The 18,751-nt window shown below is 41.8% G+C and overlaps 1 protein-coding gene across 3 annotated transcripts in view; it reads right to left on the bottom strand.

The window, feature by feature from the left end:
- CPNE4 (copine 4) overlaps window positions 1-18,751 on the bottom strand; it is a 583,236-nt gene that overhangs the window by 141,790 nt on the left and 422,695 nt on the right. For all 3 annotated transcript variants that reach the window (XM_060298612.1, XM_060298611.1, XM_030876424.2), the window contains one exon: window positions 11,647-11,721. In XM_060298612.1, the coding sequence (XP_060154595.1) occupies window positions 11,647-11,721 (75 nt within the window). The remainder of the gene's footprint in view (window positions 1-11,646; window positions 11,722-18,751) is intronic.

The following is an 18,751-nucleotide window of genomic DNA, read 5'->3' as shown; positions in this document are numbered from 1 at the left end:
ATAGTGTTGATCTACTCAAGTCATCTCTAAGAAAATGGCAGTGTTCATAAGTACAAAAATTGTTTTATCCAGTAAGTGGTATTCTACATGGTCAAGATAACAAGAGAATTCTTTATAAAATTAGATTTTTAAAAATGCAGAATGTCTGGTAATTACCAGTATCTCAAAAGCTAAAATGAGAAAAATACAGAAAATAGAAGTACTCGTTGAATAATACTTTGCTTTGAGGAAGCCAGAAATGATTCTATTTCAAGAAATAAGTAATAATGATAAAAGATGTGATTAACACACTGTATCTCTTTTAAGCCAAAGCATGCTTTTCACCTCAGGACAATTCTGATTTTTACATTCTTAATCTCCTTTGTCCAGAACAGGACCCCATTTTAAGCCATTATTTGAATAGAGTCCATAATCTAAAGCCATTTTTCTCCACAGGATGTTTTCACTTTAGTACATATGCTGCAAAAAGGCAAATGACTAAGTCAGTTATAAAGAATCTGTAGCATAATAAATGCCAATTTACAGTAACTGTCAACAGACTTCTACACCGAAGCCTAAAAGTTGCTATAATACAGGTGAGAACTAACATGATTCTTTCACATGCTCAGACTTCGTTTACTAAATCATACTGTCACAAGATCTGAAAAGAAACCTTAATGGGTCCTTCCAAAGCTGCATAATTTTCCAGATGATTTTCCTCTGGTTGCAGAGCCTGTTCATTCCTTCAATCCTTTTTTAGTCGTTTAGCTTTTGCAATATTTTCTTGACGTTTTTGTTTCTTCTTTTGCTCCTTTTCCCTGGCCTCGATCATCTTGGCCAATTTCCAAGACAGTACAGCACTTGCTAGAAACAATGGAGTTAGGGCCAGAATAACTGTTGTAAGGAAGCCATATGGGTCCTTTGCAGTCCATTCCACAACATACTCAGCCCAAGCCTTTATATCAAACACCTTTGTAGAGGCCTTATGCTTTGAGTAGTGATCTCTAACTCTGTCCTGGGATTATTAGCCAATCACAATTTCAGATGACCCTTGGTTGGCTGTCTTCTTTAGCTCTACCATACACTTCTGAGAGAATGCTTAAATTCTATATACTCCAGGCCGGAAGCAGGAAGGCGGAAAGTGTGGGTCTGTTTTTATTATGTTTCTCCATTCTGCCTCTTGTTATGCTTGTTAATTGTTGATTAAATACTAGACACTGTGTAAAAAAATTATAAAGGCTATAGATGAGTCTTCAGCTTCTGGCAAGCAATTAGAATGGGGGCAGTCACCTGAATCCAATTAGGATTGAGTGCTTTAGAGCCTGGTTTCTTCAAAAGTCTTTAAAGGCCCGACCTATTTCTGATTCCTTTATTCCTTGGGTATAATCCTTAAATGGCTCTCACTCAAAAACTCACTGTTCATGAGGGCTGTTTCTTCTTGACAAGCCCTCAAGGCTCATTTCTGTTTGTGAGACTCTGAAAGACTCTGTTTACTTCCACAATCTCTTGGTTCTATAGTTATTGGTTCAGTTTCTGTCTATGCTGCTATTTGTTAATTAGTGAATGCCTTGAGGGGATAAGTCACTCCAAGGGTTGGGCTGCTTCCCTTCTCTACAACTAACCCAAGCTCTCCCTGAAGTCCTGAACTCCAGTTTTACTTCCCCAACTCTATGATACTAATAAAAGCACTGCTCAGTTTCTCTGTTTCTTAGTAGCTATTTTCTGCTAGGCTTCCCAGCTTCTCTATCCCTGGGTTTTATGAATCAGCCTTATGGAATTGCCTTAAGTGGAAAAATCTGCATAGAATGTCTGACTCACCTCAATGGATTTCTCTTCTCTCCAACTTCTCTGACCCTGAATCTTGACTGCCTTAAGACCCTCAAACAGATGTCTCTTGTATCTTGTCCAGTGTTTATCGTTGTTTTCAGTGGTAGAGTAATGTAAAACAAACAGGCACTTTAATACTGGAAGCAGACCTGTCCATATCCTTCTTTTAAACTTGGCTTTTTACACTGATAGATTATAAACTCTCAGACAGGAGTAATTATATCTTATTTTCCTTTATATTTCTACCATAGCACATCTTCCACAGCATCTAGCTTTTAGTGGCACACAGTGTTTACTGAATGTATGAATAAACACATAAATGGATGAGCGAATGACAAGAAAACCAGGTACAGAATAGGAGGCTATCTCAGCAACAGCTTTGGTCATCACACTCTTACTATGTATTTCACTAGGTAATTCCCTGCCCCAGAAATCTAGACAGCAGCAAAGCAGAATAAAGTCTATAGCCATCCTAGTCTTTAGCTCGACAAAATACTCTCAGGGGATATGCTGATCATGGAGCCCTTATGCTTGATATTAAGATACAAGGAAGGATAAAACCTTTTCTCATCCCTCCAAAGGGCCATAAACATAACAAAGGGTTAAGTATTAATGAATGAATGAATGAATGAATGAATAACAGAGAAGAGGGAAATCAATGGATTTTGACTGCATAATATGGTTGTGAGGAGGATGTTTCTAGGGAGGGAATGGAGTGAGTGAAGGTGTAAAAGAGTAAACATGGAAAGGACACACCAAGTAGCTGAATTACCCTGCAGCCTCAGGATGTGTAGGGGAGGAATCTGAGGCAGTACTGGTGGAGGTGGCTCCATGAGGTGAAGGGCCTTAAATGCACATCTGGTGTTTGCACTTACCTGAGAGGCAGTGGGGAGCCACTGAAGGATTTTGACCAGGAAAAAATAACATGGTTGGCTCTGTAGTGAAAACTTTGTAGAATACCTTAGAAGGAGGAGGGAGATGGGGATATCTGTCTTCCCTTTGGCTGTCCTCCCTACCCAACCAGGATCAAACACCCAGAGTCTGAAAAATACCCCTCTGCCCTATTTCTGAAGGTGCCTGATTGACAACACAGAGTTTGTCAGTAAGTCTGCCCTGCAAAACTTGTCTCTCCACAAAAATGGCCCCTGCTTTCCTCCCAGACACACTTCTATCTGATTGTTACTACTATGTGTAACTGAGCGGAACTTTATGGGGCCTCCCCAGGACAGGCACTTCACCCATATCCTCTGCTTTAGCTTCTCTCTGAAGTACCCAGATAACAGTATTTGAGGCACATTTCCTGAGTTGTTTTACAGATGTGAAAACCTCCCACTAAATGGAAGATGTTAACTACTTGATGACCTGGAGCCTCCTGGAGCCTAAGGACTCATAATGTTAACCCCTGTGACACCACCCTGTTACCTCTCCATCAGCCAGTCAGAGAATTGTGCATGAGCTGATTACATACCCTGCAACCCCTTCCCTCCCCGGGCATTTAAAAAATGCTTTGTGGAGGGAATTCCCTGGCGTTGCAGTGGTTAGGGTTCTGAACTTTCACCACCTTTCACTGGAGAGGGTGCGGGTTCAATCCCTGGTCAGGAAACTAAGATCCTGAAAGTCAAGTGGTGTGGCCAAAAAAAAAAGCTTTGCTGAATTTTAGAGCATAAGCCACCCGTCTCCTTGCATGACGCTGCAATAAATCTTTCTCTGCTCCAAACTCCGATGTTTCAGTTTGTTTGGACTCACTGTTCATCGGGCACACGTACTTGCACTAACGTACGTATCTGCTCAAGACATTTGCCCCTCGAACCTATTTCTGTTTCAATACTCATGTTAGAGAACCAGAGCCTCCCTCCCCAATTCCTAGTGTGGGCACTTTAGCTTGTTCTGTGTGCCCTTGGGGCCCTTCTCCAGGATCCGCAGGCTTTGACCCCTGAGACAGATTGTTGGTCCTTCAGGAAATGTATATATCAATTGTACTTAAGAATTGCTCAACACACTGGAGGAATGCTATCAGTTATTTTTCTTCTTCCTTTTATTGATAATTTTAAATGTTTGCTATCGTTTTTTCAAAAAATAGAAAATATAGAAAGAAGAAAAATGTAGCCCATAATCCCACCCATAATACCACAACTATCAATAACATTTTGATAAATTTTTTTCTAGAATCTAGACATAATTTTCTTTCTTTCTTTTAAAAAATATTTGTGGGTCTTCCCTGGTGGCTCAGTGGTTGAGAGTCTGCCTGCCGATGCAGGGGACACAGGTTCGTGCCCCGGTCCAGGAAGATCCCACATGCCATGGAGCAGCTAGGCCCGTGAGCCATGGTCGCTGAGCCTGCACATCCGGAGCCTGTGCTCTGCAACGGGAGAGGCCACAACAGTGAGAGGCCCGTGTACCGCAAAAAAATTAAAAAAATAAAATAAATTAAAAAAATAAAAAATATTTGTAATCGTACACTATATACACTTTGGTACCCTATTTTTTCCTCTTGGAAGTATATTGCAATGTTTTTTCTGCTTTATTTCACATGATTTTTAGGATTGGCATGGAGTTGTCAGGAGGATGTACTGTAACAGGGAAGAGCAAAATCTGACTCCATGTTGGATCTGTTTCTTTGACTTTAACCTTTGCTTTTCATTGCTTTTGTTACTATAATCATACATAATGGTCTGCCTCAGGGAACCCTGCCCCTCTGCCTGAATGTTAAAATAATGGGCCTTTGTTCAGCTCACAGGGAGACAATCTGACCCTGCCCACCTATGAATGGCTGTAGAAAGGAAGAAATTCTCACATACCCTCCCCAATGCTGGCCAAGCCAGGCAAAACTAATGGCCCTTTTACTTTACTTCCTCACCTCCTCCCCATCTCTGTTCTATAAAAGAAGCTGGCATCCAGAGCCCGGTAAGATGGTTTGGGGGACACTAGTCTGCCATCTTCTTGGTCTTCCAGCTTTCCGAATAAAGTCGCTATTCCTTGCCTCAACATCTCATCTCCCGATTTATTGGTCTGTTGTGTGGCGAGCAGAGTGAGCTTGGACTTGGTAACAGTACTATAAATCAAGAAAAGAAAGATCAGGATATAATCTTTGTCTTCAAGTAAATAAAAAATCTAACATGTAGCACACTGGCTTTCAAATCCTGATTCCACCATGTACAGTCTGGGTGAGCTGGGACAGGATGTTTAATTTTTCCACGTCTCAGTTTCTTTATCCATAAATGGAGAGGGTATCACCTTTTCCTCATAACAATGCAGAAGGATTATAGTTGCTGATACACCTAAGTGTTGAGTCCAGTGCCTGGCACGTGGTCAGCACTCAGAAAGCACTACTGCTATTAATTATTACCAATAAAAGAGAGAATGCTTGAGGACACTTAGTAAAGCACTATACAAATATCAGGGATGATTACTATTTTTTTAAAATGTTAGTAAGAGCTCTTTTTTTAATATAAATTTATTTATTTTTGGCTGCATTGCGTCTTCGTTGCTGCACATGGGCTTTCTCTGGGGCTACTCAGAGAAAGCAGGGGCTACTCTTCGTTGTGGTGCACAGGCTTTTCATTGCGGTGGCTTCTCTTGTTGTGGAGCACAGGCTCTAGGCACGTGGGTTTCAGTAGTTGTGGCATGCTGGCTCAGTAGTTATGGCTCATGGGCTCTAGAGCACAAGCTCAGGAGTTGTTGTACACAGGCTTATTTGGTCCACGGCATGTGGGATCCTCCTGGACCAGGGCTTGAACCTGTGTCCCCTGCATTGGCAAGTGGATTCTTAACCCCTGTGCCACCAGGGAAGCCCCAGGGATGATTAATATTAAGAAGGCATTTGATTTCTGAAAATAAAACAACTCATAAGCAGCTCAAATACATCTAAAATGTACACTCAGAGATTCATAGTTAAAAACAACAAATCTGTGTCTAATTGTTTGGTTACTTGACCACAATCTGGAATTCTCAGCTTCCTTTGCTTGATCATCAGCATTAAGATGGCCCTTGGGACAGTTCAGTACAATGAAAATTAATGATATAGGCATTTTACTGAAGTTTTGCTATGGTAAAATGTTTTAATAACTTGGAGGCTATGTCCCTGCTCTTTTAGTCCAATATGAAAGAAGTTTAGTCAGGTGAGAGGTCAGTAAGCAATCAGCAGAGGTTTGAAAGAGAAAAGGAAGCAATGCATAGCCATGACAGTGATCATGAAAACAGAATATTGGAACTAGAAAAGATTGTTTGAATGATATGGGGTCATATCCAGATTCTATAGCTTCCTTGCCTTGCGACTTTGGGCAAATTCTTTGACCTCACTATGCATCATCTGTAGACTGGAAATAATAAGACCCATTTTTAAGAATATGGTGAGTTTGGGAGGTAATGTAGTTAGACACCTGACACCTGGTACATTGTAGATGCTCATGAATGATAATTTGCTTTCATTAATGCAGGCTGTTTTAGTTTTAAGGCAGGCATACCTGAACATAGTAAAATCACAGCACAGCACGAGAGAGTTAATGTTGCTATAGAACAGGGGTCAGCAAAGTATGGTAGGTGGCCCAAATTCAGCCCACTGCCTGTTCGTTTGGGGTTTTTTTTAGTTTTTTAAAAATTTATTTATTTACTTTTTGGCTGTGTTGAGTCTTTGTTGCTGCATGTGGGCTTTCTCTAGTTGCAGGGAGTGGGGGTTACTCTTTATTGCAGTGCATGGACTTCTCATTGTGGTGGCTTCTCTTGTTGCAAATCATGGGCCCTAGAGCACACAGAGTTCAGTAGTTGTGGTGTGTGGGCTCAGTAGTTGTGGCTTGCAGGCTCTAGAGCACAGACTTGGTAGTTGTAGTGCACGGGCTTAGTTGCTCTGTGGCATGTGGGATCTTCCTGGACAAAGACTTGAACCCGTGTCCCCTGCATTAGCAGGCAGATTCTTAACCACTGCGCCAGCAGGGAAGTCCCATACTGCCTGTTTTTGTGAATAAAGTTTTATTAGAACATTGCCATGCTCATTCATTTACGTATTGTCTATGGCTGTTTTCATGCTGCAAAGGCAAAGATGCACATAGTTGGGACAGAGACCATACAACCTGCAAGTCTAAACTATTCACCATCTGACCTTTATAGGAAATGTTTCCCAACCTCTCCTTCAGAGACAGATTCAACTGCTTATACAGCACCCCATCGAACTAACATCATGGCAATATTAAAAAATACAGCTTATAATGATCATGATTACATATATGAAGAGTACCAAGTGAGAATCAGTTCCAACACGCTGTCGTGAATACTTTCTTAGGAAAGGGAGGAGAAAGAACACTTTGTCAGCTTGAATGTTCCCAAGGGATTACATTCATATCTCTACTTGTTAGATTAATCACCAACTAGCTGCTAATGTAATAAATGTGATTTAGGAGTTAAAAAGCCTATCTCTCCACAAAGTGAATTGCATTAACAGTAGACAAATAAGTTATTTCTTGCAAGCCTCGTCTATTTTATATGTGGCTCTCATGAAGCCTACTTCTCAGATTTCAAGGACTCTGGGTTTCCGTCCTGAATAGATAGCTGCTGGTTTCCTGGACAGCATTGGAAAGAGGAGTTTAAAATGACAGAAAATGACAAAAAAGGGACATTATCTGTCATTGTGGTTTGCAAAAGTACTATTATACTCCACAATAGCAGTTCTCAAACTTTTTGGTCTCAGGACCCTTTTACACTTAAAAATTACTGAGGACACCAAGGAGCTTTTGTTTATGTGGATTATATCTGTCAATATTTTACCATATTATAAATTAAAACTGAGAAGTTTAAAAAATATTCATTTGTTATATCATTTTAAAAGTAGTAAAGATAAACCTATGACATCATAATAAAAAATAACATTTTAATGGAAAATAATTATATTTTCAAAATGTATAAAACTGTCAGGAGAATGATATCATTTTACATCTTTGTAAATCAATTTAATGACTGAATCAATAGAAAGCAGCCGGATTCTCATATCTGTTGTTGCATTCAATCTGTTGTGATACTAGGCATCATGTAGCTTCTGGAAAACCACTGTACACATGTGACAGAATGAGAGTGAAGAAAGAAAATAATGTCCTAGTATTACTATGAAAATGGTTTTGACCTCATGCATTCTTCTGAAAGGGTCTTGGGACCTGGGACCACACCTTGAGGACTGCTGCCTTGTAGTATATGTACCCTCACCTTCCTCTTCTCTGGCTCCCCACTTCCCCAAAATACACGGGAACATAACCAAGTTCTCCACAGCCCAAGACCAGTCCAACTTGTATTCATTAACCCTCTTCCCTGAAGAAGATTTAGATTGTAGTTAGGCAACCTGATTGAGTCCCTCTCTGTTACTGATTATCTGTGAGTGTGTGTGTGTGTGTGGCCTTTGGTAAGTCATTTCACATTTCTGAACCTCGATGTTCTCATACGTAAAAGAGAGCAATTGTATTAGGCAGAGTTTTCTACCAGAGGTATGTGGATACCTGGAGGTTACCAGAGTTACTGCAAGGGGAGTGGGGTTCCAGATCTCCATAACTATTTTCTGAATTGGATATAGTGTATTTTTCCCACATATTCATACTGCAATTTTTCAAATGTATATAGAAATTAGTTGCTCTCATGATACTAATTGGAAAATGTTTTAAATTAAGAGATTTGTTTATTTCAGTGGCTTTTAGTCATGGTCTATTTTCTCAATTAATATAAGATTAACTGTTAACATGCAGGTAGCTACACCCTCATTTAGTGCTAAAGGCTAGAAGGAGGTCCTCCTTGGGAACCTCTGGGAACGTTTTTACCAGCTGTGACATGAAATAATTGAAAGCAGCCGGATTCTCATATATGTTGTATTCTCATATCTCATATCTTTGTATTCTCATATCTCTCATATCTATTCTGATTCTATCACAAAAATACTGTGGCAGGTTGATTTTCTACTACAACGTCCACTGTCCACACGCTTTTCTACATTATGACTCCCCCATCAAGGCATGGAGTCGCTCTCCTCCCCTCGACTCTGGGCTGCCTTATGACTCACTTGCATGACTTTGAAGCCTAGGTCAGAAAAGGCCACACAGCTTTTCCTTGCTTCTCTTGGGATGTTCTCTTTGGGAAAAGCCAGCCACAATGTAGAAAGTGTGACAAACCTAAGACCACCGTGAAGACAGTCTAGCTGACCGAGCTGGTGGAGCCAAGCCTTCCAGCCATCCCATGTGCCAGGCATGTGAGTAAAGCTCCTCCACCAGCTGAGTATAACTGAAGAATTGCCCAGTTGAAACCTGCCTGAATTTCTAACCTCAAAATTATGACATATAATAAAGTAGTTGTTAGTATAATTTGCCCGGTTTTGAGGTGGTTTGTGATGCAGCAATACATAACCAGGCAGCAGTGTCTTTGTGTAAGTAATCCGGCCTTGCTGAGCCTCTGTTTCCTGAAGAGGTTGTGTGAGATGATCTTCATGGTACCATCTTGCTCCTCAACTCTACAACTTTGCCCTCTCTCCACCTGAGACCATTCACCCCCCAGTCCACTGGAGCAGTGGCCTCTGTTTTGGTCTGAACAGGGTCCGCTCCCCTCTGGGTGACTGAGTCTGGGAAAGATACCACCATATTATGGAAGACCTGGGGTCTCCAGCTCCATGATATTGGGGTCTCAGCAATGAGCAATTGAGGGCCCTGGACAATCAGCACAGCTGAGGGTGGGAACGGCCATCGAGAACCACAGTAAGTGCTGCATGGGGCTCTTTCAGTTCTGTGAGCAAGCAAGCACTCATTTGAATGAAGGGAAACTGCTCAAACACCTTAGAGCCAATGTACCCACTAACAAACCCCCATAGCCCCTTGCATTATAACATAAGTCAGCTAGAGGACATGACTAAGTGGAAAGAAGCCATTATAAGCCATTAAGTGAGTAGCTTAAAACGGCAACACACTGACCCAATGGCTTATAATTGTCACCAGGAAAGATGCTACAAAGCAGTCTGGTGAGTTATTCTGAAACTTGAAGATGACGGGAGAGAAAGAGCACGGTGATCACAGGAAGTGAGGGATAAGAGCTTACACCCCACAGACATCAACGCACTCTACAGTTCCCAGCACCTCGCTCAACTAATGTCAAAAGGTAGCAGTTTGTGAAAGTGTCACACAATCCCCTCAGGACAAAAAAAATCCAAATATAATTCTTTCTTAAGAACAAAGTCTCTCTTAATGTCCCCAGGCAGAATGGATTAACCTTTTCAGGATTCTCTGATTGTGTATCATCCTCTTATGGCTCTAGTATCATTATATCACTTGTTGTTTAAATTGATGTGTCACTTAGATGGTGAATTCCAGGTTGTGCGTGTAAGAGTAGTTCAAAGTGTGCCCTTTTCCTGCCAACTGATGCATAACAAGCATACAACAAAGGTTTGGTAAATGAATGATGAACGAGTGGATAAATGAACAAATAAGAGAGTGAATTAATGAATGCATAAATGGACTGAGTACTTTTTGTATGTGAAAATGAACTATGCCAGGATATAAACTGCTGCTTAAGGCTATGGGGAATTGATTGAGTGCTTTACCTTTTTTCAGCCTAATGCCTGTAAGCAATTGTTTGAAAAAGCAGTCCCACATCCCCCTATCGCCTCTTCCTTAGTTGTATGCTTGGAAAATGGAGTCCTTTGTGAATACATTTATGGATATGATGTGCTTTTTGACTCAAGGATATGGTTGGAGGGAAATAATAAATATATGGTGAGGTTGGAGAGGAAACTTTTTTTTAAAGGGGTGGAGACTGTAGAACTTTTTCTGTATATACAAGATTAATACGGCCTGTGATAGGGTGGAAGTTGTGAGATACAACAGAAAGAGTACAGATGGGAGTCAGACTGACATGGGACTCAGTCCTCAGTTTTACCACCAACTAGCAGGGTATGGTGGCCATGAGCACGTGCTTTGCAGACCTCCTACTCCAGGGAGTGTAACCTACCATGGACCCCAGCTGCTGTGCTCCGAAATCCAGCCCTGCCCTCAGTCCGAGGCCAGGCTGCCTGTGGGCTGCTCCCAGCCAGTGCTGTGTGTGTAGGGGATATAAAGGCACTCATGGGAGACAAAAGACTCTCTTGCTGGCTAATTTTTGCTCTAGGACTCCTTGATGGCCTTGTGGAACCTTCCTTAGACTACATGGCATTGCAGGAGCTGCCACTTCTCTCCTGCTCTCCTTTACTTATATTCAGACTTACATTGTGGTCTGTCAGCTCTCCCAGATTTCCTCCCAATGTTCCCTACACACGCATTTCTTCTAATAAAATCCTTGCATTGTTAACCCTGTCTTGTTTTCTCTTTCTTGGACTATCTGGATAACACATGGTGTGACCTTAGACAATTACTTCATCTTTGAATCTGTTTCTTCATTAATGTCTAAACAGGGTTAATAATACCTGTTACATGGGTGTTATAAGAATGACTAACTGTGATCATACTTGAAAGGCTCTTAACCAGGTACCTGGCAAATATAGATGCTTAATAAATGTCACTTTTCTTCCCTTTCACATCTCCTCTTTTCCTTTGAAAAGTTCCTGGCACTGGGGTTAAATTGCATTTACTTATGCACATATGACCTGTGGCATTTGGAAAGAAATGAAGTCTTAGTGTAATAAAGTGGTCCTGTTTTAATTATAGTCCTTCCCACTTCTCATTAACTGCTTCTCAATTTGGGGGAAGCTTAACTTTGCAGACCTCTCTGAAATGTTTGATGTGTTTAATAATGGGAGTTGAAAGGGAAAAAATAGCTGTGAGGGAGAACCTTATTAACTTTGCGTGCTAGTTTTATTACTACCTTCGATAAAGCTGATGCCAAACACTTTACCTTGTCATCCAGTTTCCGTGCGTTGAAGGCAAGTTCAACGTAGTCATCATTGCCAGATAATTCCTCAGCAATCACCTAAAGGAAAAAGGACACATCAGGTGCAGTGGCAGTTGGACAACTAAGCCCAGGAATTCATGAACAATTTAGCTCATGTTTGATCCAAAAATCAACAAAGACTGACATTTGGCATGGAGTTTCCCACAACACAGTAAAGATGGTACAGCATCAACAGGTGTACAGGGAACTCCCTAGAACAGACCACAGAAGATAACTAGATCTCATCTGTGCTGAGCATGAGAACATGAGATATGGGGTATAAGCTAAGGGAAGAGGTTTTGGAGGAGCAATTAGGAAGAGCTTCTTCCTTCAAAGGTCACACAGCACTGAATGGCACGTCCATATAATTATATACATTTTCTTCTTTGGGAAGTGACAAAAAAGGAGGAGCAGGCAGCAATATTTCTTCACTGTTTTGAATCACACCAACAAGGGATGGGGAATAAACTGGTCTCTACATCCTTTCCAGACCAACGATCATAAGGTCACCAAAGAAATATTCTAATTCCACTGTTTCAAAAAGACTGTCCTTGGGCTTTGAGTGAGAGAGAGAGAGAGAGGGAGAGAGAGAGAGAATAAGGAACTATACCCTTAACTCTCAAGAACAGAGAATTTCTGACAAAGACTTTGACATAAGTGAAGAGATAATAACCTATCATCTTTTTTCATAAAATATCACTTCCCAATATTGAATAGTGACTCTCAAAACCTTGGAACAGAAACTGGTGGAAAAGAAGTGAGGAGACAGGCCTGAGGAGCAGGGGCGGGAGGTTCGAGACTAAGGTGGTGTGAGAGCCATGTGGAGGACAGAATCTTGGGGCTCTAGCCAGGTGTCAGGGCTATGCCACTGAGGTGGAAGAGCCAAGTTCAGGACACTGGCCCACAAGAGACCTACCAGCTCCACGTAATATCAAATGGCAAAAATCTCCCAGAGATCTCCATCTCAATGCCAAGACCCAGCTCCACTCAATGAACAGTAAGCTGCAGTGCAGGACACCCTATGCCAAACAACTAGCAAGACAGGAACACAACCCCATCCATTAGCACAGAGGCTGCTTAAAATCATAATAAGGCCACAGATACCCCAAAACACACTACCACACGTGGACTTGACCACCAGAAAGACAAGAACCAGCCTCATCCACCAGAACATAGACACTAGTCCCCTCCACCAGGAAGCCTACACAACCCAATGAACCAACCTTAGCCACTGGGGACAGACACCAAAAACAATGGAAACTACGAACCTGCAGCCTGCGAAAAGGAGATCCAAAAAACAGAAGGTTAAGCAAAATGAGAAGACAGAGAAACACACAGCAGATGAAGAAGCAAGGCAAAAACCCACCAGACTTAACAAATGAAGAGGAAATAGGCAGTCTACCTGAAAAAGAATTCAGAATAATGATAGCAAAGATGATCCAAAATCTTGGAAATAGAATAGAGAATATACAAGAAACCTTTAACAAGGACCTAGAAGAACTAAAGAGTAAACAAACAGTGATGAACAACACAATAAATGAAATTTAAAATTCTCTCGAAGGGATCAATAGCAGAATAACTGAGGCAGAAGAACAGAAAAGTGACCTGGAAGATAGAATAGTGGAAATAATTACTGCAGAACAGAATAAAGAAAAAAGAATGAAAGGAATTAAGGACAGCCTCAGAGACCACTAGGACAACATTAAACAAACCAACATTTGAATTATAGGGGTCCCAGAAGAAGAAGAGAAAAACAAAGGGACTGAGAAAATATTTGAAAAGATTATAGTTGAAAACTTCCCTAATATGGGAAAGGAAATAGTTAATCAAGTCCAGGAAGCACAAAAAGTCCCATACAGGATAAATCCAAGGAGAAACACACCAAGACACATATTAATCAAACTATCAAAAATTAAATACAAAGAACAAATATTAAAAGCAGCAAGGAAAAAACAACAAGTAACACATAAGGGAATCCCCATAAGGTTAACAGCTGATATTTCAGCAGAAACTCTGCAATCCAGAAGGGACTGGCAGGACATATTTAAAGTGATGAAGGAGAAAAACCTACAACCAAGATTATTCTACCCAGCAAGGATCTCATTCAGATTTGATGGAGAAACTAAAACATTTACAGACAAGCAAAAGCTAAGAGAACTCAGCACCACCAAACCAGCTTTACAAGAAATGCTAAAGGAACTTCTATAGGCAGGAAACACAAGAGAAGGAAAAGACCTACAATAATAAACCCAAAACAGTTAAGAAAACGGTAATAGGAACATACATATCGATAATTACCTTAAATGTAAATGGATTAAATACTCCAACAAAAAGACACAGACTGGCTGAATGAATACAAAAACAAGACCCATATATATGCTGTCTACATGAGACCTAGGGACACATACAGACTGCAAGTGAGGGGATGGAAAAAGATATTCCATGCAAATCGAAATCAAAAGAAAGCTGGAGTAGCAATTCTCATATCAGACAAAATAGACTGTAAAACAAAGACTAGTACAAGAGACAAAGAAGGACACTACATAATGATCAAGGGATCAATCCAAGAAGATATAGCAAATGTAAATATTTATGCACCCAACATAGGAGCACCTCAATATATAAGGCAAATACCAACAGCCATAAAAGGGGAAATCGACAGTAACACACTCATTGTAGGGGACATTAACACCCCACTTTCACCAAGGGACAGATGATCCAAAATGAAAATAAATAAGAAAACACAAGCTTTAAATGATACGTTAAACAAGATGGACTTAATTGATATTTGTAGGGCACTGATCCTAAAACAAAAGAATACACATTCTTCACAAGTGCCCATGGAACATTCTCCAGGATAGATCATATCTTGGGTAAAAAATCAAACCTTGGTAAATTTAAGAAAACTGAAATCATATCAAGTATCTTTTATGACCGCAATGTGATGAGACTAGATATCAATTATAGGAAAAAATCTGTCAAAAATTCAAAAACATGGAGGCTAAACAATATGCTTAAATAACCAAGTGATAACTGAAGAAATCAAAAAGGAAATCAAAAAATACCTAGAAACAAATGACAATGAAAACACGATGACCCAAAACCTATGGGATGCAGCAAAAGCAGTTCTAACAGGGAAGTTTAGAGCAATACAATCCTACCTTAAGAAACAAGAAACAACTGAAATAAACAACCTAACTTTATACCTAAAGCCATTAGAGAAAGAAGAACAAAAATACTCCAAAGTTAGCAGAAGAAAAGAAATCATATAGATCAGATCAGAAGTAAATGAAAAGGAAATGATGGAAATGATAGCAAAGATCAATAAAACAAAAAGCTGGTTCTTTAAGAAGATAAACAAAATTGATAAACCATTAGCCAGACTTATCAAGAAAAAAAGGAAGACGACTCAAATCAATAGAATTAGAAATGAAAAAGGAGAAGTAACAACTGACACTGCAGAAATACAAAGGATCATGAGAGATTACTACAAGCAACTCTAGGCCAATAAAATGGACAACCTGGAAGAAATGGACAAATTCTTAGAAATGCACAACCTTCTGAGACAGAACCAGGGAGAAATAGAAAATATAAACAGACCAAACACAAGCAGTGAAATTGAAACTGTGATTTAAAATCTTCCAACAAACAAAAGCCCAGGACCAGATGGCTTCACAGGCGAATTCTATCAAACATTTAGAGAAGAGCTAACACCTATCTTTTCTCAAACTCTTCCAAAATAGAGCAGAGAGAGGGACATTCCCAAACTCATTCTACGAGGCCACCATCACTCTGATACCAATACCAGACAAAGATATCACAAAGAAAGAAAACTACAGGCTAATGTCACTCATGAACTTAGATGCAAAAATCCTCAACAAAATAGTAGCAAACAGAATCCAACAGCACATTAAAAGGATCATACACTATGATCAAGTGGGGTTTATCCTAGGAATGCAAGCATTCTTCAATATACGCAAATCGAGAGAAGGCGGAAGATGGCGGAAGAGTAAGACGCGGAGATCACCTTCCTCCCACAGATACACCAGAAATACATCTACACGTGGAACAACTCCTACAGAACACCTACTGAAGGCTGGCAGAAGACCTCAGACCTCCCAAAAGGCAAGAAACTCCCCACGTACCTGGGTAGGGCAAAAGAAAAAACAGAGACAAAAGAATAGGGACGGCACCTGCACCAGTGGGAGGGAGCTGTGAAGGAGGAAAAGTTTCCACACTCTAGGAAGCCCCTTCGCGGGCGGAGACTGCGGGAGGCGGAGGGGGGAGCTTCGAGGCTGCGGAGGAGAGCACAGCAACGGGTGCGGAGGGCAAAGCGGGGAGATTCCCGCACAGAGGATCGGTGCCTACCGGCACTCACCAGCCCGAGAGGCTTGTCTGCTCACCCGCCGGGGCGGGCGGGGCTGCGAGCTGAGGCCGGAGCGCAGGGAGAGGACTGGGGCTGGCGGCTTGAACATAGCCTGAAGGGGTTAGTGCACCACAGCTAGCCGGGAGGGAGTCCGGGGAAAAGCCTGCACCTGCAGAAGAGGCAGGAGACTTTTCCTTCCCTCTTTGTTTCCTGGGGCGTGAGGAGAGGGGTTTAAGAACGCTGCTTAAAGGAACTCCAGAGACGGGCGCGAGCCGCGGCTGAAAGCACGGACCCCAGAGACGGGCGCGAGCCGCGGCTGAAAGCGCGGAATCCAGAGACGGGCGCGAGCCGCGGCTGAAAGCGCGGACCCCAGAGGCGGGCGCAAGCCGCGGCTAAAAGCGCGGACCCCAGAGGCGGGCGCAAGCCGCGGCTAAAAGCGCGGACCCCAGAGGCGGGCGGGAGACGTTAAGGCTGCTGCTGCCGCCACCGAGGGGCCTGTGTGCGAGCACAGGTCACTCTCCACACCCCTCTTCCGCGGAGCCTGTGCAGCCCGCCACTGCCGGGTTCCCGGGATCCAGGGACAACTTCCCCGGGAGAGCGCACAGCGCGCCTCAGGCTGGTGCAAAGTCACGCCGGCTGCCACCGCAGGCCCGCCCCGCACTCTGTGCCCCTCCGTCCCCGCCGGCCTGAGTGCGCCAGAGCCCCCAATCAGCGGCTCTTTTAACCCCATCCTGTCTGAGCAAAAAACAGACGCCCTCCAGCGATCTACACGCAGTGGCAGGGCCAAATCCAAAGCTTAGCCCTGGGAGCTGTGAGAACAAAGAAGAGAAAGGGAAATCTCTCCCAGCAGCCTCAGAAGCAGCGGATTAAAGCTCCACAATCAACTTGATGTACCCTGCATCTGTGGAATACCTGAATAGACAACCAATCATCCCAAATTAAGGAAGTGGACTTTAGGAGCAAGATCTATGATTTTTTCCCCTTTCCTCTTTTTGTGAATGTGTATGTTTCTGTGTGAGATCTTGTCTGTATAGTCTTGCTTCCACCATTTGTCCTAGGGTTCTATCCGTCCATGTTTTTTTTTAAATTTTTTTCTTAATAATTAATTTTAATAACCTTATTATACTTTACCTTCGTTCTTTCTTTCTTTCTTTCCGTCCTTCCTTCCCTCCTTTAGACAACGAATCATCCCAAATTGAGGAGGTGGTCTCTGACAGCAAGATTTAGGATTTTTCCCCATTTACCTCTTTTAGTGAGGGTGTATGTGTATGCTTCTGTGTAAGATTTTGTCGGTATAGCTTTGCTTCCAACATTTGTCCTAAGGTTCTTTCCGTCCCTTTTTTTTTTTTTTTTCTAAATAAGAAGTTTTTAATTCAATAACTTTATTATACTTTATTTTATTTTTACTGTATCTTCTTTCTTTCTGTCTTTTTTCCTTCTTTCCCTCCTTCCTTCCTTCCTCCCTCCCTCCCTCCCTCCTTTCTTTCCTTCTTGCCTTCTTTCCTTCTTTGCTTCTTTCTTTCTTTCTTCCTTCCTTCCTACCCTCCTTTCATTCTTTCTTTCCTCATACTTCTACTAATTCCCTCTACTTTTTCTCCCTTTTATCCTGAGCCTGTGGATGAAAAGCTTTTGGTGCTCCAGCCAGGAGGCAGGGCTCTGCCTCTGAGGTAGGACAGCCAACTTCAGGACACTGATCAACAAGAGACCTCCCAGCTCCACATAATATCAAACGGCGAAAATCTCCCAGAGACCTCCATCTTAACACCAGCACCCAGCTTCACTCAACGACCAGCAAGCCACAGTGCTGGAAAACCTATGCCAAACAACTAGCAAAACAGGAACACAACCCCACCCATTAGCAGAGAGGCTGCCTAAAATCATAATAAGGCCACAGACACCCCCAAACACACCACCAGACGTGAACCTGCCCACTAGAGAGACAAGATCCAGCCTCATCCACCACAACACAGGCACTAGCCCCCTCCACCAGGAAGCCTACACAACCCACTGAACCAACCTTAGCCACTGGAGACAGACATCAAAAACAGGAGGAACTACAAACCTGCAGCCTGCAAAAAGGAGACCCCAAACACAGTAAGATAAGCAAAATGAGAAGACAGAAAAACACACAGCAGATAAAGGAGCAAGATAAAAATGCACCAGACCTAACAAATGAAGAGGAAATAGGCAGTCTACCTGAAAGAGAATTCAGAATAATGATAGTAACGTTGATCCGAAATCTTGGAGATAGAATGGACAATAGATTGGACAAAATGCAAGAATCAGTTAACAAGGACCTAGAAGAACTAAAGATGAAACAAGCAACGATGAACAACACAATAAATGAAATTAAAAGTACTCTAGATGGGATCAATAGCAGAATAACTGAGGCAGAAGAACGGATAAGTGACCTGGAAGATAAAATAGTGGAAATAACTACTGCAGAGCAGAATAAAGAAAAAAGAATGAAAAGAACTGAGGACAGTCTCAGAGACCTCTGGGACAACATTAAACGCACCAACATTCGAATTATAGGGGTTCCAGAAGAAGAAGAGAAAAAGAAAGGGACTGAGAAAATATTTGAAGAGATTATAGTTGAAAACTTCCCTAATATGGGAAAGGAAATAGTTAATCAAGTCCAGGAAGCACAGAGAGTCCCATACAAGATAAATACAAGGAGAAATACGCCAAGACACATATTAA

This window comes from Globicephala melas, chromosome 4, assembly GCF_963455315.2.
Source record: "Globicephala melas chromosome 4, mGloMel1.2, whole genome shotgun sequence".
NCBI lineage: Eukaryota > Metazoa > Chordata > Mammalia > Artiodactyla > Delphinidae > Globicephala > Globicephala melas.
The sequence above is the reverse complement of the archived record's forward strand: the minus strand, read 5'-3'. Positions and strand labels throughout refer to the sequence as shown.